Genomic DNA, 23,085 nt, shown 5'->3' with positions numbered 1-23,085 from the left:
GAATAACTGACAAAGTACCCCGTAGTACATGACTGTACTTTACAATATTTACCGTGTTTTCCGGACTCTTAAGTCGTACTTACATGTAAAAAAAATGGCCGCCGGGTATGCCGACTCCAGATGGACAATTTGATGAGATGCCCAACGGCGTTTTGAACCCAGGAGAATCTCCTGACGGTGTTACTTAGTGACATCAATCATGGAGTGAACAGCACCAAGGACAGCGCTTTAGGTTTGTGAAGAGTTCAATAGATGTAGAATGAGATCGGGAGCTTGGTGAACTAATTATTAGGATTATTATTAGAGCCCTGTAGAGAAAATAACACTCTTATAGTCACCGTTATGCTCTTAATATTCATTGTTTACAACACAGAGACTTGAGACAACAAGCTAGCGAGTCTCAAATTAACCTTAAGGGTTTCAGTTTCACTCTGCGTCCATTGCTGGCAGAAGTGAGCTAATGCCGCCTAGTGACAAGAATATTACTTATTACTTTTATTTCAATATGTTGTGACTAATAATAGACCATCATCTAGCAATGAGTTAGCATTCATTCATTCATTTTCTACCGCTTTTCCTTACGAGGGTCGTGGGGGGTGCTGGAGCCTATCCCAGCTGTCTTCTGTGTTTTGAACCCAGGAGAATCTCCTGACGGTGTTACTTAATGACATCAATCAAGGAGTGAACAGTACCATGGACAGCGCTTTAGGCTTGTGAAGAATTCAATAGATGTAGAATGAGATCGGGAGCTTGGTGAACTAATTATTAGGATTATTATTATTGAAGCCCTGTAAATAAAATAACACTTTTATAGTCACCATTACGCTCCTAATAGTCATTGTTTACAACGCAGACTTGAGACAACAAGCTAGCGAGTCTCAAATTAAACTTAAGGGTTTCAGTTTCACTCAGTTTCTAGCAATGAGTTAGCATTCATTCATTCATTTTCTACCACTTTTCCTCACGAGGGTCGGGGGGTTGCTGGAGCCTATCCCAGCTGTCTTCGGGCGACAGGCGGGGTACACCCTGGACTGGTTGCCAGCCAATCACAGGGCAAATATAGACAAACAACCATTCACAAGCAATGAGTTAGCAATTTTTGGAAAAAAATGCAATAACGTAAGAGACGACTGTATAGCGACTGTTAAATACGAAATCTTGTGGAAGTTGAAAAATTGTGATTCGATACTGCAGCGCTCAACCATCCCTCACAGAACATGTCGAAAAAGTTAAAAACATCGAAACTCACCGAACATGAATTAGCTTAGTTTACTAGCGTTTATTAGTTTACTAGTTTACATGCTGATGCATGTGATTTAGACTATATGACACCGTGTTACGTTGCACTGCTTGTTACGATGTCCGCTGTCGTGAAATAAGGACGAGATTTATTCTTGCGCCTAGCTTATCTTGACTCCGGAAAATATGGTAAATATTTAATTTAATTTTTAAAATTTAATTAGCTGCAAATTGGCGACTCCAAATTGTCCATAGGTATGAATGTGAGTGTGAATGGTTGTTTGTCTATATGTGCCCTGTGATTGGCTGGCGACCAGTCCCACGCATGCACGGGGAGAACATGCAAACTCCACACAGAGATGGCCGAGGGTGGAATTGAACCCTGGTCTAAATACAAATATAATATAATTATGTTGGGATGAATATTTGGTTTACATGTTGGGATGACATGTAGTGTTCTACACTGATGACTAGGTGTTATTAATGTTACTGTAATGTTCAGTGAGACACACAAGCACCAGACTTCATCAACAGAACAATGGGCTTTTATTGAGTGCCCTGTGATTGACTGCCGACCAGTCCAGGGTGTACCCCGCCTCTCGCCCGAAGACAGCTGGGATAGGCTCCAGCATCCCCCACGACCCTCGTGAGGAAAAGTGGTAGAAAATGAATGAATGAATGAATGAATGAATGCGATGAAAGGACACAATGTCTATGCTAATGTTTGAATTGACACTAAAATGTAATTAATGCAAGTGTTATATAGCATTATATTTGATTTCATTTCAACTGTGTTATTACAGTCGCCCTGGCATCCAGCGAACAGAGTCCAGTGGTGATCATCGCCATCGTGTCGGTAGCAGCACTCGTCATGCTACTCTCTATGGGAGTGGGACTTCACATCTGGAGAAGGTAGAGAGCTATGAAGCCATGCACAAGCACACGCACAATTATTCATTCTGCACCCGCAACACGTCCTTATATTTTAATCCCCTGAACGTGTCAGACAGACCTACATTTTGTATGGACCAAAAATCACACACGCTCGTTGAATCAATCATGCACCACCACTGTAATCCTGATTACATTAATCCATAGATATGATCCATAATAATCCATAGAATGAATGTGCAAATAACACTCTTGTGATGTAGGGATCAAAATAGGAAGAACATTTTTTTTGGGCCAGTTGTATGGCATATTATATTGGGAATGCCCCCACACCCCCTCCCCAATATAAGGGGGTAAAGGGTCTACTAAATTCCATCAACGTTAGTGTCTTTAGTCATGCATAAACAATGGCAGTTCCAGCAAATCATACAGTGGTTTGTACAGAAACATAATTTGACTGATTCTCTATGTTTATGTCTCCGGGCGAGAGGCGGGGTACACCCTGGACTGGTCGCCAGCCAGCCAATCACAGGGCACATATAGACAAACAACCATTCACACTCACATTCATACCTATGGACAATTTGGAGTCGCTAATTAACTTAGCATGTTTTTGGAATGTGGGAGGAAACCGGAGTACCCGGAGAAAACCAACGCATGCACGGGGAGAACATGCAAACTCCACACAGAGATGGCCGAGGGTGGAATTGAACTCGGGTCCTGCGCGCTAACCACTAGACCACCGTGCAGCACTGCAACTTGACAATAACAGATTATTCAAAATGTAAACTCCACACAGAGATGGCCGAGGGTGGAATTGAACTCGGGTCTGCTAGCTGTGAGGCCTGCGCGCTAACCACTCGACCACCGTGCAGCCTCATTGGGACTGCATTTACATTTATGTAACATTTATGCTGCAAAAAGTAAAGTCGAAGCAAAATGAACCTAGCATGTTTTTTGGAATGTGGGAGGAAACTGGAAAACCCTTGCAGCGGGAATCGAACTCGGGTATCCTAGCTGTGTGGCCTGCACACTAACCCCTCTACACTGTGTCACCTATATGTGGGTCTATATCACATTTTATTATTCTGTGATTACGTCTACTATATTGGGTAATTCAAGTTTGAAGGTGACTGTAGGGATGCTATTTCATGTGGAAAGGGCTCTAAAAATGTTCTTTTCTAGAAAAGACCACATAAATTCACTTATCACAGCCATGTCTGGAACCATTTAACTACAATAAACAAGGGATTGCTGTATTCTCGTAAATTGTTACTAGAACATATACAACATTATTTTATGTTTATTTTATGATTATGTAGCTCCGCTGTGGATTTTCGACACCGAAGTCGCCAATTAATCTAGCATGTTTTTGGAATGTGGGAGGACATGGGGAGAACATGCAGACTCCACAGGCGGGGAATCGAACCCAAAGTCCCCTGCGCGTTATCCACTCGTCCACCGTGTGCGGCCACAAATAATCTATAAAAAAAAATATCCAATGAATGTACATCTATTTGCCTCATAGTTCCAGACACCAATGCATTAATAACCATGCACAGAACATTGCATATTTTGCAATAAATATCCTAGGTAGGATTAGGACTACATTATTATACAGGCTTAAAAATGTTCCAGTCGTGGGGCGACACGATTAGTGCACATCACAATGGTACTGTATATAATTGTAATGTATTTAAATATAAGCAGCAACGAGACACAAAAGGCACGACTTGTCAACATGATTGTCAATGTCACCTCCGGCATTTCAAATGCATGTATTAGACTTACATACTTAGCAGTTTATTTGCATATTTTATTCATATTTTTTTGTGCTTGCCATCAGATATGACAGTATTTGGTGTGGGACTTGTTGTTATAGCTTTTCTATTGGCTCGTAATAGATTGGTTGGTGTGTGAATGCGACAGTCACATACAGGCAAGTGAGTAAAAGATAATAACGCTTATGTAATAACTGCCCACAAACGTAATAAACCACAAAGGTAATACAAATCTGCAGCTTTAAATGTAATAATCCCGCAAATGTAATAAATTCCCCACAAACGTAATAAAATTTGCCTACTGCAAACGTAATACTGAATTTCCTGCAAATTTAATAACTATTATATTTGCAGGAAATTATTACATATGTGGGAAAGTGAAAAACTGTAAATGTAATAACTTCCCACAAATGTTATATGAGACAAAATCATGATCTTTGTTGTTGTTTGTTCGTTCTTCTTTTAATAAGTGAGAAGGTGTAGATGTCATTTTGAGGATTTTAACAAGATATTTTTTTTTCATTTTTTGTGGAGAAAATATTATTCAAAGAGTATCATTTGAATACATTAAATGAATCTTTAATTATTAAATTATAATTTATTTTAAATTAAAAAAGATTGTTGCAAATGTTTTAATAAAATTATTATTACTATTGTTATTATTATATTTTATTATTTATTTTGGTTATTTCTTCCCCATATACACACAAAATCACACATACAATAACATACTGTAACTAAAACACACATGTACAAACAAAATTTCCTGCAAATGTCATAGTTTTTAAATTTAAATTTTAAATTTTAAATTTTAAATTTTAAATTTTAAATTTTAAATTTTAAATTTTAAATTTTAAATTTTAAATTTTAAATTTTAAATTTTAAATTCATTTTCTACCGCTTTTTCCTAACGAGGGTCGCGGGGGTGCTGGAGCCTATCCCAGCTGTCTTTGGGCGAGAGGCGGGGTACACCTTGGAGTGGTCAAATTAAAAATTTAAAATGTTATTACATTTGTGGGAAATTTATTACATTTGCGGGATTATTACATTCAAAACTGCAGATTTGTATTACGTTTGTGGTTTATTACGTTTGTGGGCAGTTTGCGGGTGTAACAAACGCTAATATTGTACATACATACTGTAGCTCATAACACATACAGTAGCTCCGTTTTGAATAATAATGCTCTATCATTCTGCCCCCCCCCCCCTCTCCTCCACTGCATTCCATTGTCCATCACTGTTGCATCACATTATCTTGCTCCTTATATTTTGTGTGCAGACATGGAAGGGATGGCCTGATGCCTCAATTATCAGGCTCTCGTGTTTGCAAAGACAGCCAGCTTGCAGACACGGCTGAAAGGTCTCAGATGTACTGATCTGCTTGCTGACACACACACACACACACACACACACTCACACACACACACATGCAAATCGTTCCTCTTCACACAAAAGCTCGGACACATGACAATGATTATTATTATTATCATTATCTCTCACGAGCAGCAGTGCGCCAAAGAAAAGGAAAGCCAACACCATGAAAGTGAAAATGAGAACATTAAAAAAAGGGGACACGCCCACCAATAGTCACAACTCTCATTGGAGGATGATGATGTCATCTTTTCATTACAGTCCGAACTTTGAGAAGTGAATTTCCACTTATCAATCAAATATAATCTGTTAAAGTCTTTCTAAATACAGTTGTTAACATTATTAGAGCCCTTTAGACATGAAATAACACCCCTATAGTCACTTTTGCACTCATATTACCCAATAAAATAGACACAATATGACATTATTGTGACTTGTATAGCATATGGGTTGCTATAAATGGGTGGAGGGTGGACAGGAAGTGAGGGCGGGGGCCGCAAAAGTAGCCCATGTTTTTATGATTGATTTTTAATCAGGATGCCTGTTGTGAGATAATTCCAGCCCGGTGATTGCGTGTCACGTCGTGTCCACTGGAGAATACTACACATCGCTTTTAGCCTTGTTAGCCTAGCTCCGAATGAATGTTTGGATATTGTATTTTAATGCATCTTTTACTCTGTTTTTACTCAACTCTATTTTTATTTATTTTTATAAAATAAAAAAAATAAAAAAATAAAAAAATAAAAATATAAAAATATAAAAATATAAAAATATAAAAATATAAAAATATAAAAATATAAAAATATAAAAATATAAAAATATAAAAATATAAAAATATAATAATACACATCACTTTTAGCCTTGTTTTAGCTCTGAATGAATGTTTGGATATTGTATTTTAATGCATCTTTTACTCTGTTTTTACTCAACTCTATTTTTATTTATTTTTATAAAAATATAAAAATATAAAAATATAAAAATATAAAAATATAAAAATATAAAAATATAAAAATATAATCATATAATAATACACATCACTTTTAGCCTTGTTTTAGCTCTGAATGAATGTTTGGATATTGTATTTTAATGCATCTTTTACTCTGTTTTTACTCAACTCTATTTTTATTTATTTTAATAACATTAATAATATAATAATATAATAATAATATAATAATATAATAATATAATAATATAATAATATAATAATATAATAATATAATAATATAATAATATAATAATATAATAATATAATAATAAATAATAATAATATAATAATAAAAATAATAATAAATACTTTATAATAATATAATAATATAATACTACACATCGCTTTTAGCCTTGTTTTAGCTCTGAATGAATGTTTGGATATTGTATTTTAATGAATCTTTTACTCTGTTTTTACTCAACTCCATTTATTTTAATAAAATAAATAAAATAAATAAATACTATATAAATATATAAAATATAATATAATAATAAAATAAAATAAAATAAAATGTGTTATTATTATTATTATTCACATCTCGGAATGCCTTAGATTTGGATTTGAATTCAGAATTAGTCGCGGCTGCTCAATGTGTTGCTGTGTAGTTTTACAAAATCTCTCACCTTTGCTGTTATGGCTGTCAAGGACTCCATATTAGGCCGACACAACTCTAAATGAAATGGATAAGACGGAGCGAGGGTGTATTTTATACTTTCCTTTGTGAAATACCATCTTGACACTTCTCCACACACACACACACACACACACACACTTGTGCCTGGCTGGGTTTGATAGAGCCGAAGTTGGAGGGCATTGACCGAACAAACTCAGCCTTCACTGGTCAGTGAAAGGGATGGCTTAGCCTTCAGTGGTGACATCGCCGTGCATGAGTGTGATGGAGTGCTTGTACATCTGCAGAGTGAGTGCGTGCGTGTCAAGGTGTTAGGATGACGGGAAGACGCCTGGAAGAGTGACTTGGGTTCATCTTATCGTGCAATCTTGGTGTGAATGTTGAGGTTTTTTGCCACAAATAGTGTTTAGAAAGTACTGACACCCCCCCCCCCCCCCAACGTAACCTTTCCTACATTTGCCACTCAAAGATCGCTCTTGCATTCGATGTCATGCTGACTGCATTTTGCTTCTGAAATCATGTCATGTGTGAATATTTGTCCACGGATTTATGTATGTATGTATGGAAATGTATGTAAACAGCTGGAGATAGCGTATATGCATATATGTACAAGCATGGAACCTCACCCGGCCCGAACACGGAAAGGATTGACAGATTGATAGCTCTTTCTCGATTCTGTGGGTGGTGGTGCATGGCCGTTCTTAGTTGGCGGAGCCATTTGTCTGGTTAATTCCGATAACGAACCAGATTCCGGCTCGCTAGATAGCTACGCGGCCCCCCGCGGTCGGCGTTGATAGTTACTATGGTACCCATTATCTCATTGTATGGTACGGGACAATTTTTTTTTAAATTTACGAATTTAAAAAATAAAAACTTAAAAAAAAAAATTTAAATTACAAATAAAAAAAATAAAACAACATTTTTTTAATCAAAATGTTGTAAATTAATTTTTTAATTTTTTTTTTATTAAAAACATAAAAAAACTTAAACCATATTAGGAAAGCAGGAACATTAACATTAACATGAACATTAAAATTAAAATAACAAACTTAAATTATATTGGGATAAAAATTAAAATAAAAATTAAAAAAAAAAATTAGGAAAGCAGGAAGTGAACAAATGTAACAGTTACTGATTGTAAAAGTACCAGATGGAGGGGTAGGATTTAATAAGCTTTGCTTCTTCCTACTCCTTTTGGACATGTGGAACTGTGAATTAATTATGTGATGCATTCAATTGTAACCACAACAACGGTGTGTGCTAACTTGTGCTAACGGAGTAAGCAAAGGCGCAACATCGGAAAAAATGTCACAGTCGAGTGCATCCCCCGTTCATGTTGGCGCAACGCAAAGGAAGTTCAATATGACCAACCCCAGAGAAAAAAAAAAAAAAAAAAACCTTTAGCCACCGAAGTGTAAGAATGTGAGTATCCCATAATAAAACACATCCCATAATAAAAAATCTCACTCGAAAGCAGAGTCTGGATAGTAAATAACAATTTTAACTCTAAATGCGTAATTTCAGTACCTTTTTTTTTAACCGCAATTACCGCAAAGCATGCTGGGTAAGGATGCCAGCTCTTAGCAAACTGATTTTTCTGACTCATTTGCATCTCATTGAGGTGTCACATGACTGTATAGATCTGCAAAAGATAAACCTTAATGCATAATGACCACTTTCTGCAGTTGGCAACCATATTTATCTATAATTATATCATTGATATGGAGGCTTTGCTCTATTTTTAAATGATAAAAAATACATATGGTCATCAAAATGGTGATCCGTAATTATGATTTTTTCTGGCACCATCTACCTAGCGTATTTGACTAATGAGAGGAAATGAGTCCAAAAATGTGTTTCTAATTACAAAGTACTGAAAAGAGACCCTCAATCCCCCCCCTCCCCCTCCCACCCCCGACCCCCCCACCCCTTTGTCTTCTTCCCAGCAGTGTCTGCTCAAGCTCCTCCAATGTAACTCCTGCTAGCGTGGTGCTGCTCTCGACCTCCTTCTCCACTCTTCCTCCTCCTCCTCCTCTTCTCTCTCCTCTTCCTCCCTTCACACAGCTGATGCCCAGGTACACTTGGCATGTACTACCCCCCCTCCCCCTTCCCAACCCCCCAACCCCTTCATCCTCTATATCCTCTTGTTTAATTTCCTCTCAGCACTTATTCTTTATTTGGCATACTAATAAGCCAAATAAATCAAGCTGTTTAGCTCGCTTCTTTTTATAGAAAATGATTTAAAAAGTGACAATAGTGTTGAATAACCCCCCCCCCCCAAAAAAAAAAAAATCCAAAAGGAAACTGTTGGCATCTACTTTCATTTTGATCATATCTGACATTTGAAAAGAAGTTATGGAAAAGGACTGAAGTCATGGGACTTTACCCTAATGTGATTATTCCACATCCTATTCCCTTTTTCCTTCTTCCTTTTGTCTGCTCACTTGCATCATTGCTTATCTCTTGACTTTCCTTGAGCAAACACCCGGCATAGCATATAAATACCCTGCGTGCTAACCACCCAACCACCGTGCAGCCAGTTAGTAGTCATATTAGAATAACTATTACTACAGTGAAACATGCATCCATTTTTGACACTTTTTTCCACTTAAAAGTGGAAAGTGGGCATGGGTAATAAGATTATTGTCATAATTTTGCCGGTCTCGATATATTGCCATGCAATACATGTATGTTAACGCAGAGAAGAGTTCACTGGAGTGCATCGGTTTCAGTAATTTGGAGCATCTGTTTCATAGAACATTGACCTTTTTCACACTTCCTAATTCATCAATTAATTGATAAGGTGTTGGATTCGACCCTTTAGCTCCTCGATCAATCTACATGATTCATATTTTGAACTGTTACCGTCCCAGTGCACTAAAAATGTCTGAAGCTCGTCGCCTGAGTAATATTTTGCGCCTGGCTTCTTAACAGCAACGTTTATTGGAAGTGGGGAAATGGTTACAGGCACTTTAGCTTACTTAATCAATAGTCATTAAGTAAAAAATAGACACTCCTAGCAACGGTATTGAGGTCCTGCTCCCAGCATGCCTTGCGGCACATTTTAAAAAATATTCATTCATTCATTTTCTACCGCTTATCCTCACGAGGGTCGCGGGGGGTGCTGGAGCCTATGCCAGCTGTCTTCGGGCGAGAGGCGGGGTACACCCTGGAATGGTGGCCAGCCAATCACAGGGCACATATAGACAAACAACCATTCACACTCACCTTTTGAAAAAATATATGAATTATAAATCATGCTGTTTTGTGGTTGAATACGGCATATTATTAGTCAAAATACAAGCATATTTATGCAGATTTTTACATATTTTTGTATGGGAACTTATTTATTATTATTACTTATTTACTTATTGGGTAATAAGAGTGTAAAGGTGACGATAGGGATGTAGTTAATGGGCTAAAATTATCTTAAAAACTGTATTTAGACCATAGTAAACTGTTTTTTCTATGCTCAAACAATGAAATATAATATTAATATCATATATAATGCATAATAATAATAATAAATAATTAATTAATAATATTATTATAATATTATATTATATATCATAGCATATATAATATTAATATATATATATATATTAATATTATATGTTGTAGTTAGAGCATCAAAATATATATAGCATAGAATAGAATATAGAGCATAGAAATATATATATAATAATATATATGCGTATATATATATATATATATTTCGTACTTAGAGCATAGAAAAAACAGTTTACTAATATAATATTAATATATATATATATATATATTTGTAATAGATTATATAATTTATATAAAATATTATATTTGTAATAGATTATATAATATATATTTATATAATGTGAAATTTATGAATGAGGAAGCCTACTTTCTGGAAATTCACTTGTCACGGTCAAGTGTTGAACCAATTAACGGCGATAAACACGAGATTATTTATTTTATGACACGACTCAATTATGTTGAGTAATGACCTCCTCCCATTTCAGCTCAACTTGATTGAAAAGTGATTCCACAATAAATACTTACTCACCCAGCTTCAACCTCCAGTGGTCCCCATTTGAGTAGAGTTTGAGACCCCCGGAGTAGAAGAACTGAACAAATTGGGTAGATCTGGGTGAATGGACATGAATTCTGAAAAAAAAAAATTGCATAAAGTTTCAAAGAAGTTTTCTTTTACTTTCACTTCCTGTAGGTGTAATGGCCAATATTTTTGACTAGCGTAGCATATGTGACCACTATTTTTGACTCAGTGATGTACTGTACGTCTCCTCGCCATGTCACCAATAACCCCCGGTGTCTCTGATCTCATTATGTCCTCCATCCTCATGTCAGTCGTGTTCCCCCTTCGGTCTCCTTTTTTTTTACCGCACTCTCTTGTCTATCAATTCTTGTCTCTCCTCGTCTGTTGTGCCCCGATGGTCTCTGCTGCATGCGTCTGCTGGTGTGTTTCGACAGACAGGGTCTCGACCCTGTCTCAGACCCTGCTGTTACACAGGCTGAGGGATGTGTCAGCCTCGTCCTCGATCACGTCTCCCCGCGAGAGAACACTCGAACAGCGACACGCAAAAAGACCCAAAAAAAAAAAAAGAATCTAGCATAGAAATGTGAATATTTAAGACTTTTACATCAAAACACAACTTTGCTTCACATACAGACTTTGACGTACCTTTTGTTTTCTAACAAATCTAAAATATACCTTTTAAAGCTGCACAAAACTTTGTTTTTTTGGGGGCTTCACAGTCAGAGGATCGAATGTTCAGATTTGGCATGTTCTCCCTAAAACAGATTAGTCTTAATAAATTCGCAAATAAGAATCAAATTTCATATGATTCAGTTTGGAAAGCTGCACATTTGTATGTGGCACAAACATCCGTAGAAGAATAAAGTAAAGTATAAAACTCTGGACGAATACAGTTAATACAGGAAAACTTTTTGCACGTTACGCATGAATGCAGCATGAAGAACACAGATTAGATTAAAGCTCCCTTGCATAACTTGCATAACTTGTATAACTTTCAATAATTCCAGAACGCTAGCGTCCTGAGGTAGCAAGCTTATTGCAGTTCAGATTTGGCATGTTCTCCCTAAAACAGATTAGTCTTAATAAATTCACAAATAAGAATCCAATTTAATATGATACAGTTTGGAAAGCTGCACATTTGTATGTGGCACAAACATCCGTATAAGAATAAAGTAAAGTATAAAACTCTACTAAAACAGTCAGAGGAAAACTGGGCTCCTTTTTTTTAGTTACGCATGAATGCAGCATGAAGAAAACAGATTAGATTAACGCTCGCTTGCATAACTAGCATAACTTTCACTTTTAATAATTTCAGACCGCCAGCGTCCTGAGCTAGCAAGCTTATTGCAGTGTGACATATGTCATCACTCTGATATTGTCATTGGAAAAAAAAAATAATACCAATATGAACTGACACCTCATTTTCATGCAAATATTATTCCATACTTGACTTAATTAGTAGTAATTTTACATCAAAATATCACTTTATTTACTAATATAACACCAAGAACTATCACTTTTGGAAACGTACACGCGTTAAAATTCCACTTGTACATGCTACGCTACACTCCACCATGTTGTGCAGCATTAACACATGGAAAAGAGTCATGCCAAGTTTAATATCAAATGCATTTCTACCATCTTAAAACTGCACCGAACATGATCTCTTTTATTGTGGACTTGAGTCATCACCTTTTTGCCCCTCTTGTGCAAAAAAAATGTAAAACACGTATAAATGCATCATATGAAAACATAAATACTGATTATATTTGGTAGTGAATAATAATAATGATAATAATTCATGGGAGTGCATTCTAACCACGACACGTCATAACACAAGGTCCCCCTTATTTAGTGTTTATAAGTTTGTTCACAAAAAAAAAACAACACCAATATGAACTGATACCTCATTTTCATGCTAATATTATTCCATACTTGACCTAATTAGTAGTCATTTTACATAAAAATAACACTTTATTTACCAATATAACACCAAGAACTATCACTTTTGGAAATGGACAGCATGTAAACATGTTAAAATTCCACTTCTACATGCTATGCTACACTCCACATGGAAAAGAGTCATCCCTATCAAATGCATTTCTACCACCGTAAAACTGCACCGAACATGATCTCTTCTATTGTGGACTTGAGTCATCACCTTTTTGCCCCTCTTGTGCAAAAACAAAACAAAAGTAAAACACGTATAAATGCATGATTTAAAAAAACATAAATACTGTATATCTTTGGTAGCGAATAATAATAATAATAATAATAATAATTAATGGGAGTGCATTGTAACCACGACACATCATAACACAAGGTCCCACTTATTTAGTATTTAGAAGTTTGTTCACAAAAAAAAACAATACCAAATACTTGACTTAATTAGTAGTAGTTTTACATCAAAATACCACTTTATTTACAAATATAACACCAAGAACGATAACTTTTGGAAACGAACAGCATGTACACGCGTTAAAATTCCAACTCTACATGCTACGCTACACTCCACCATGTTGTGCAGCATTAACACATGGAAAAAAGTCATGCTTTTTAATGCTTTTTTTTCATGCAAGTTTAATATCAAATACATTTCTCCCATCTTAAAACTGCACCGAACATTATCTTTTTTATTGTGCACTTACGTCATCACCTTTTTGCCCTTCTTGTGCAAAAAAAAAGTAAAACACATATAAATGCATCATAAAAAAAACATAAATACTGATTATCTTTGGTCGCGAATAATAATAATAATAATAATTAATGGGAGTGCATTGTAACCACGACACATCATAACACGAGGTCCCACTTATTTAGTATTTAGAAGTTTGTTCACAAAAAAAAAACAATACCAAATACTTGACTTAATTAGTAGTAGTTTTACATCAAAATACCACTTTATTTACAAATATAACACCAAGAACGATAACTTTTGGAAACGGACAGCATGTACACGCGTTAAAATTCCAACTCTACATGCTACGCTACACTCCACCATGTTGTGCAGCATTAACACATGGAAAAAAGTCATGCTTTTTAATGCTTTTTTTTCATGCAAGTTTAATATCAAATGCATTTCTCCCATTTTAAAACTGCACCGAACATTATCTTTTTTATTGTGCACTTACGTCATCACCTTTTTGCCCTTCTTGTGCAAAAAAAAAAGTAAAACACATATAAATGCATCATAAAAAAAACATAAATACTGATTATCTTTGGTAGTGAATAATAATAATAATAATAATAATAATAATTCATGGGAGTGTATTCTAACCACAACACGTCATAACACAAGGTCCCTTTTATTTAGTATTTATAAGTTTGTTCACAGAATCTGTCATTTACTAAAGCTTTTACTGTCATTCTTTTCTTGGCTAGCTTTCTAGCCATTTTTCCTAATCCAAGGAAGCACACAGGCCAGCCAGAATGTCTGCTCATTACTTGTTAATCTGTCTCTTCCAGCTTGTGTGTGTGTATGTGTGTGTGTGTGTGTGTGTGTGTGTCTGCCAAGGTTAAGAGGCAAGTTATAATTTCCCTCTAAGACGAAAAGCCATCCAGTCAGATCATAGAGGGTTCACTTTTGTTTTGACCCCCCATGGGGGGACGAGGGATGAGAGCTATTGTAAAAAAAAACAAAAAAAAAACATATCCTTTAGTGTGTGTGTGTGTGTGTTCAACAGTAGCATATCTATTTCAGTCCAATCAGTGTGTGTGTGTGTGTGTGAAATCAGACTTTCCACTTATTCAGACTCAAATCACTCATCAGTGCCATCGCATCAGGGGGGGTGATGGGGGGGGGGGTTCTCTCCTGTACCTTCTTCCACAGTCAGTGCTCTCATCTTCGCTTTCCCTCATCTCCGTTATTGCACATTTTGTGTAAACGACTGCGTTGCAAGATAAACAGCGTCTGATGCTTGTTTGTGTCTCCCGACTGGGATATAAAAAAAAAAAATGTCTGATGTCTGTCTCTTTCATTTTTTTTTTTTTTTTAGACAATGCGGCTACAGCAAAGCCTCTCAAGAGGGAGACGAGGAACTTTACTTCCAGTGTAAGTGACGTCCATGCTTTGTTTTTCCTTTTTTTCCCGCAACTGTTTTGCATGCGTGTACACGTGCATACACACACGGCATGCATTCTTATGGGAAAATGTTAAGAAGGGATTCAGTTTTTGCTTTTTTTTTGTTGCAGCCGTAACCATCGACAAGATGAACTCTCCATGTCACATCCTGTCCGCCACTCACTCCGCCCTCTCGGGAACGTATTTATTATTATTACTTATTTACTTATTGGGTAATAGGAGTGTAAAGGTGACTATAGGGATGTAGTTAATGGGCTAAAACTATCTTAAAAACTATTTAGACCATAGTAAACTGTTTTTTCTATGCTCAAACTACGAAATATAATATTAAAATAATATATTATATAATAATTATTATCATTAATTGATAATTAATAATATTATTATAATATATATTATATTATATTTTATAGCAAACAACAAAATATAATATTAATGTAATATAATAATAATAATTAATTATTAATTAATAATATTATTGTAATATATATTATATTTCATTATATATATAATATAATATTAATATATATATTTATATTAATATTATATGTTGTAGTTAGTTTTTTTCTATGCTCTGTTTACTAATATAATATTAATATATATATATATATACAATATTTTGTAGTCAGAGCATAGAAAACAGTTTACTAATATAATATTAATATATATAATATTAATATATATATATATTAATATTATATGTTGTAGTTAGTTTTTTTCTATGCTCTGTTTACTAATATAATATTAATATATATATATATATATAAATATTATATTTATAATATATTATATAATATATATTAATATATTATATAATAATAATTATTATTATTTGATAATTAATATTATTATAATATATATTATATTATATTTTGTAGCAAACAACGAAATATAATATTAATGTAATGTAATAATAATAACTAATTATTAATTAATAATATTAATAATATTATTACTTTTATTATTTATTATTTTATTATTATATTAGAAATATATATTATATTTCATTATATATATATAATATAATATTAATATATATTTATATTAATATTATATGTTGTAGTTAGAGCATAGAAAAAAACTGTTTACTAATATAATATTAATATATATATATATACAATATTTTGTAGTTAGAGCATGAAAAAACAGTTTACTAATATAATATTAATATATATAAATATCATATTTATAATATATTATATAATATATATATATATTAATATAATATGAAATTTATGAATGGGGAAGCCTACTTTACTTCCAGTGTGACGTCCATGCTTTGTTTTTCTTTTTTCCTGTGACTGTTTTGCATGCGTGTACACGTGCATACACACACACACACACAACATCTTAGGACTTTAGCGGCACGGTATTAATTCTTATGGGAAAATGTTAAGAAGGGATTCAGTTTCTGCTTTTTTTTGTTGGACAGTGACTGAATAAGAATACTTTGACATATCATGTCTCCTCCTGTTTGTGTGTACGTGTGTACACGGCAATTGTGTGCTTAGATTTTTTTTTTTCCCCTTTTGTGTGCGCACAGTTTTGTAAATGTTGTGCGTGCGTACGTGCTCATTTGCGTTGTTTAATCTCCCAGCATGCTGAGCCCTCAGGAGGGGGGGGTGGTTTCGGAGCACTGTGGCTGATGAATAATGATCCAAAAAAGGCATGCAGCTGGGAATTAAATCTGCCCAAACAATGTAATAGACACAGTATTGCATGTGCACATATCTGACCTGCTTTTTTTTTTTTTTTTTTTAACTCACACTTTTTTTTAACACACATAAATAGGTTGTAAGATATATTTTTGTTCTCTTTAGTCAACACACACTCCCATGGGTCCACTTTCAGCTTCCATGACTGAGCAGACTTATGGGCTGCAATGGAAGATATAGGTTTGGATAAAGTCACGTAAAAGCTTTTATATAGGCTTCCGCAACAAATGCTTTCGCTACGCTGTTACTGCAAAAGTATTGGGACAACATTCATTCATTTTCTACCGCTTATCGTCTTATTGTTATTCGGTCGAGAGGCGGGGTACACCCTGGACTGGTGGCCAGCCAATCACAGGGCACATATAGACAAACAACCATTCACACTCACATTCATACCTATGGACAATTTGGAGTCGCTAATTAACCTAGCATGTTTTTTGGAATGTGGGAGGAAACCGGAGTACCCGGAGAAAACTCACGCGTGCACAGGGAGAACATGCAAACTCCACACAGAGATGGCCGAGGGTGGAATTGAACTCAGGTCTCCTAGCTGTAAGGCCTGTGTGCTAACCACTCGTCCACCGTGCAGCCTTTTACCATAATTATGACTTAATATTTTTTGTATATTCTCGTAGCATTGTTTTCCGCAACCTAATGTTCCAAAAATGAAAATGTTGACTTCAAAAGACATGACTTTAATATTTCAACTTTATTCTACTAAAATGACTATTTTATTGGATTTCTACTTTTAATATTTAGTTTTTGTTGTAAAATTACAAGTCTCACAGGGATATGCTGGAGCCTATCCCAGCTGTTTTCGGGCAAGAGGCGGGGTACACCCTGGACTGGTGGCCAGCCAATCACAGGGCACATATAGACAAACAACCATTCACACTCACATTCATACCTATGGACAATTTGGAGTCGCCAATTAACCTAGCATGTTTTTGGAATGTGGGAGGAAACCGGAGTACCCGGAGAAAACCCACGCATGCACGGGGAGAACATGCAAACTCCACACAGAGATGGGCAAGGGTGGAATTGAACTCTGGTCTAAATACAAATATAATATAATTAAAATATGTTGGGATGACATGTAGTGTTCTACACTGATGACTAGGTGTTATTAATGTTACTGTAATATTCAGTGAGACACACAAGCACCAGACTTCATCAACAGAACAATGGGCTTTTATTGAGTGCCCTGTGATTGGCTGGTGACCAGTCCAGGGTGTACCCCGCCTCTTGCCCGGAGACAGCTGGGATAGGCTCCAGCACCCCTGCGACCCTCAAGAGGATAAGTGGTCCAGAAAATTGATGAATGGACCGGAGAAAACCCACGCATGCACAGGGAGAACATGCAAACTCCACACAGAGATGGCCAAGGATGGAATTGAACTTGGGTCCCCTAGCAGTAAGGCCTGCGCGCAAACCACTCCTCTACCGTGCAGCCTTATTGGGACTGCATTTACATTTATGTAACATTTACGCTGCAAAAAGTAAAGTCGAAGCAAAATTAACCTAGCATGTTTTTTTGGAATGTGGGAGGAAACTGGAAAAACCTTGCAGCGGGAATCAAACTCAGTTCTCCTAGCTGTGTGGCTTGCACACTGTGTCGCCTGTGTGAGTCTATATCACATTTTATTATTCCGTGATTACGTGTACTATATTGGGTAATTCAAGTTTGAAGGCGACTGTAGGGATGCTATTTCATGTGGAAAGGGCTCTAAAAATGTTCTTTTCTAGAGAAGACTACATAAATTCACTTATCACAGCCATGTCTGGAACCATTTAACTACAATAAACAAGCCTTATTGGGACTGCATTTACATTTACATAACATTTATGCTGCAAAAAGTACAGTCTAAGCAAAATTAAATATATGAAATCTGGGTTAGAAATGTTACATTTTTCCTTGCTGGCATTTCCGATATTCCCAGAAAAGTGAAAGCAGGTAGAGAGTTTGAAAAGAACGTCAGTCTACTGTGTGTTCTTAGGATGGCATAAAAAGGATAAAGACTCATCTGCAATCTCCAGCTTTAGATCCTTCCCAAACTGATTGCACGGAAAAGGTGAGCCAGAGAACTGTACAGCATGGAAGCATCTGGGGAAATCATTCGGGAAAATAGGATTGTGACGGCATGATAAAGACTTTTTTTTTTTTTTTTTTGGTTTAATTGGAAATATTTTGGGGGGTTTCTATTCTGAGATTGTGGCTCCTGGCGCTGATACGGTTAACCCTGAAACTAATCACCCAAGGAACTAGCCAAGCATGTCTATGTCAGATTCTGTCTCTGCGAAGGTTCTAAACCCGTTCATTCCCAGGCTTATGTTTTTACGGGGCACTCGGGCATCCCTTCTTGGTTTTAAGCCACAACGGCGTGTTTGAAAACCCAATTTGACAGAAAAGAGCCTTCGATCTTTCTCTCATCTCTTGACTTGAATCGAAAGGGTTTCCTTTGCTTTATAATGGGTCTTTTAACTGCACACACACACACACATATATATATATATTTATATATATATATATATGTGTGTGTTGGATCAATATGGCGTTATGAGGCAGCCGGTATGGGATCCCTCAGGTCGATCAAGAGCTGTAATCACATTTCAATGGTCCTGTCCAGTTTTTGGGAAAACTACCTTTTCCTGGAATCTTATCCTTAACACGCGGCAACAACAAAAGGTCATCTAATTGAAGCTACACTCCGCTGGTTAATGCTTTTATTGGCTGCAGGGGCTCGGCCAGTTTATTTGCCAGTTGTTAGCGCTTTGGTAAATACAACCGGCAGGCGATGAAGGAAACAGGAGTGGTGCTGTGAAATCGGGTTGTGTTTTTGGGTTTGTGTAGTACGGAGAAACAGTCGGGGGGTCGTTATCGTTACCGCTACCGACGTCAGATAGGAATTTTAAGTGTTTTATTAGCTTCACAGCAGTGTTGAGGTCCCGAGATGAAATTATCCTTGCCGTGATTGGGTATGATTATTTGTTTGGGTTTTACCTGGATTGGTAGTTATAATCACTTATTATACATTATAAAATATATTCTTAGCATTTTACTGTGGATTACGTTCTGTCCCACTTTCAACTGAAGATATTACGTTTGTGTTATTTTGCAAATGTTACACGTGTGTTAGTGAGATAACATTTTGAGGCGAGCGAAAAGACAAAAAGCCTCGTGGAGGAGCGCTGTGATCTGTCTAAAGCCTGGTGGAAGGAACCCAAAGTCAGATTTGAGCAGTCTGAGCCTTTCATCTCGCCGCCTCCAGAGTCTGCAAGGTCAAATGGAGTTAAAGAGATTTGGACGTATTATCGATAAACGTGAGGATGTTTTGAACAAATAGAAAATACAGTTTGGGTTTGTGGACGGAATACAATTAATGGTTATGGTAATGGTTTTTATTTCATTTGAACATGCATCAGATTACAATTGAATGCATCACATAATCAGTTCACAGTTCCACATGTCCAAAAGGAGTAGGAAGAAGCAAAGCTTATTAAATCCTACCCCTCCATCTGGTACTTTTACAATCAGTAACTGTTACATTTGTTCACTTCCTGCTTTCCTCATATAATTTAAGTTTTTTCTTGTTTGTTTATTTATTTTTTATTTTAATTTTTATCCTCATATATTTTAATTTTAATTTTAATTTTAATTTTAATTTTAATTTTAATTTTAATTTTAATTTTAATTTTAATTTTAATTTTAATTTTAATTTTAATTTTAATTTTAATTTTAATTTTAATTTTAATTTTAATTTTAATTTTTAGCACATCAGGACTGGTTCAAGACTCTTCATCCTTATATTTAGCAAACGTATTAAGGCAGCTCTTTGGAGCACAAAGAACGTTTTATCTATAATGACCCAATAATAATCTATAATTTAGGCTAACAATATGTTGGTAATCAACATATGATCATCTAATGTATGTTTTTTTTTTTATCTTTCCAGTCAAGATTCCCACACGAAGGACCTACATTGACCCAGAGACTTGTGAAGACCTGCTGCAGGCTGTCCATGCCTTTGCCAAGGAGTTGGACAACTCCAGCATCAAGATTGAGAGGATTGTTCACACGGGTAAATAAATGACTTTGTATTCCAAAATTGATGACAGCGCTTTTATCAGAACTTCCTAGAAGCAAGTACCTATAGAGCAGGGGTGTCAAACTCCTGGGTGTTTAATAGTAATACAGTTGAACCTTGGTTAGCGTCTAGAAGGTCCAAATTGAGCTGAAATGGATGTTAACCAAATCATTTTGTTGCCGTAAGAAATTATATATTAAATCAAATTATGTTAACACAAAGTATTTTTTTATAGTTTGTTTTACATGCAAGTAAAAAAAGAAATAGATGGGAAAAATAGTTACTTTTACCTCCATTAAAGACTTAATTCTTAACCTGACTGTTCCCAAAGACTCAATGTGGCAAAAACATCATGAGTTATTTCTTCAATTCAACTATGTTTCTCACCTCAATAACCCAAAATGGAGCCAAAGGAAGTTATAAGTGTCAGCAATTTGATAAAGAAGGTGAGAAACACTATAGAATTCAAGAAATAACTCATGACAAAACAGGAAGGTGGTGTTAAAGAGTCAGGTTTAGATCTCACCGCCACATTATGTCTTTGGGAAGAGTCAGTCAAGGTTAAAGTAACTTTAAATGGAAACATTATATGCATGTATGTATATATATATATATATGTGTGTGTGTGTGTGTATGTACATATATATGTGTGTGTATGTACATATGTATGTATATATATATATATATATATATATACTATGCATATGCATATATATAGTCAAGGTTAAAGTAACTTTAAATGGAAACATTATATGCATGTATGTGTATATATATATATATATATATATATATATATATATGTATGTGTGTGTGTACATATGTATGTATATATATATATATATATATACTATGCGTATGCATATATATATATGCTATGTGTATATATGTATGTATACGTATATACGTATGTATACATATATATATATATGTATACATATGTATATGTGTATATATATATATTTATAATAAAAATCATGGCAAAATGTTCTATGTTAAGCAAAAATGATGTTAACAGAGGCGGACACTAACCAAGGTTCCACTGTATTATAAATACTGTGTTAAACTTGTGGCCCACTAGAGGCTTGTTATGGGAAATAAACAACCACCACATATATATATATGCTATGTGTATATATGTATGTATACGTATATACGTATGTATACATATATACACATACATATGTATACATATATATATATATGCTATGTGTATATATGTATGTATACGTATATACGTATGTATACATATATACACATACATATGTATACATATGTATATGTGTATACATATGTATATGTGTATATATATATATTTATAATAAAAATCATGTCAAAATGTTCTATGTTAACCAAAAATGATGTTAACAGAGGCGGACACTAACCAAGGTTCCACTGTATTATAAATACTGTGTTAAACTTGTGGCCCACTAGAGGCTTGTTATGGGAAATAAACAACCACCACAATAACTCTAAACACATAACTCCCAGCAAGGCATGCTGGGAAGCCGTAAGCACGTCCATGTACTGAAATGTTTTGTAACTAAAAATTGAGAAAATTGGACCACTTTCTTTGCGCAATACAATACTTGACGCCGCCTCACAAAGACTCAGCTGCCCCCCCCCCCACGTATGGTGAGCAGTGTATGTGAAATAAGGAAACTTGGTCGTTACAGTAGTAATACAATTATTTGAGCTGTATACGTATACTTTGCTATGAGTCACAACAAGAGCATCGCACCATATATCCAGTTTGACCTGCACTATCTTTCTCTGGCTGTTGATGTATCATTTAGCGGGGGGGTTATGACCCGCGTTTGTCTGTCTCCCCCCCTAACAGGCGACTTTGGGGAGGTGTGTCGCGGCTGTCTCAAGCTGCCAAGCAAGCGAGAGCTCCCGGTGGCCATTAAGACATTAAGAGCAGGCTGCTCGGAGAAACAACGGCGTTCGTTCCTCAGCGAGGCCGGTATCCTGGGGCAGTTTGACCACTCCAACATCATCAGACTGGAGGGCGTCGTCACCAGCGGTAAGGCAGGTCAGCGGGGGGGAGGGTTTAAAAAAAAAAAGGGGTTGGGGTGGAAATCCTTAATATCCCTGGATCAAAAGGTGAATGGGATTCATCCATTACTTAAAAGGAAGAGATGGGAAAAGTGGAGTGAGGCAACTTATAGGATTGGAAAGGCTGTCGCTATTGGAAGCAGCGAAGCAGAATGGGGTAAAAAAAGCAGAATTAGAATCTTACTATTTCAATATATGGCCTGCAGAGAGGGTCAACCTTA

General features: G+C 35.6%; 1 protein-coding gene across 4 annotated transcripts in view; it reads left to right on the top strand.

Moving 5' to 3' along the window:
* The window catches only part of epha10 (EPH receptor A10), a 225,115-nt gene that overhangs the window by 179,052 nt on the left and 22,978 nt on the right, over positions 1 to 23,085 (top strand). Inside the window, exons 8-12 of one of the 4 annotated variants that reach the window (XM_058046810.2) lie at positions 2,043 to 2,151; positions 8,848 to 8,973; positions 14,924 to 14,979; positions 20,678 to 20,803; positions 22,647 to 22,832. In XM_058046810.2, the coding sequence (XP_057902793.2) occupies positions 2,043 to 2,151; positions 8,848 to 8,973; positions 14,924 to 14,979; positions 20,678 to 20,803; positions 22,647 to 22,832 (603 nt within the window). Of the gene's footprint in view, positions 1 to 2,042; positions 2,152 to 8,847; positions 8,974 to 14,923; positions 14,980 to 20,677; positions 20,804 to 22,646; positions 22,842 to 23,085 lie in introns of all 4 variants that reach the window. The other 3 variants (XM_078791938.1, XM_058046811.2, XM_078791939.1) reach the window with 3 other exon arrangements.

The sequence above is a fragment of the Doryrhamphus excisus genome, linkage group LG7 (genome assembly GCF_037039965.1).
Source record: "Doryrhamphus excisus strain RoL-2023G ecotype Guam linkage group LG7, RoL_Dexc_Guam_v1.1, whole genome shotgun sequence".
Taxonomy (NCBI): domain Eukaryota; kingdom Metazoa; phylum Chordata; class Actinopteri; order Syngnathiformes; family Syngnathidae; genus Doryrhamphus; species Doryrhamphus excisus.
The sequence above is the reverse complement of the archived record's forward strand: the minus strand, read 5'-3'. Positions and strand labels throughout refer to the sequence as shown.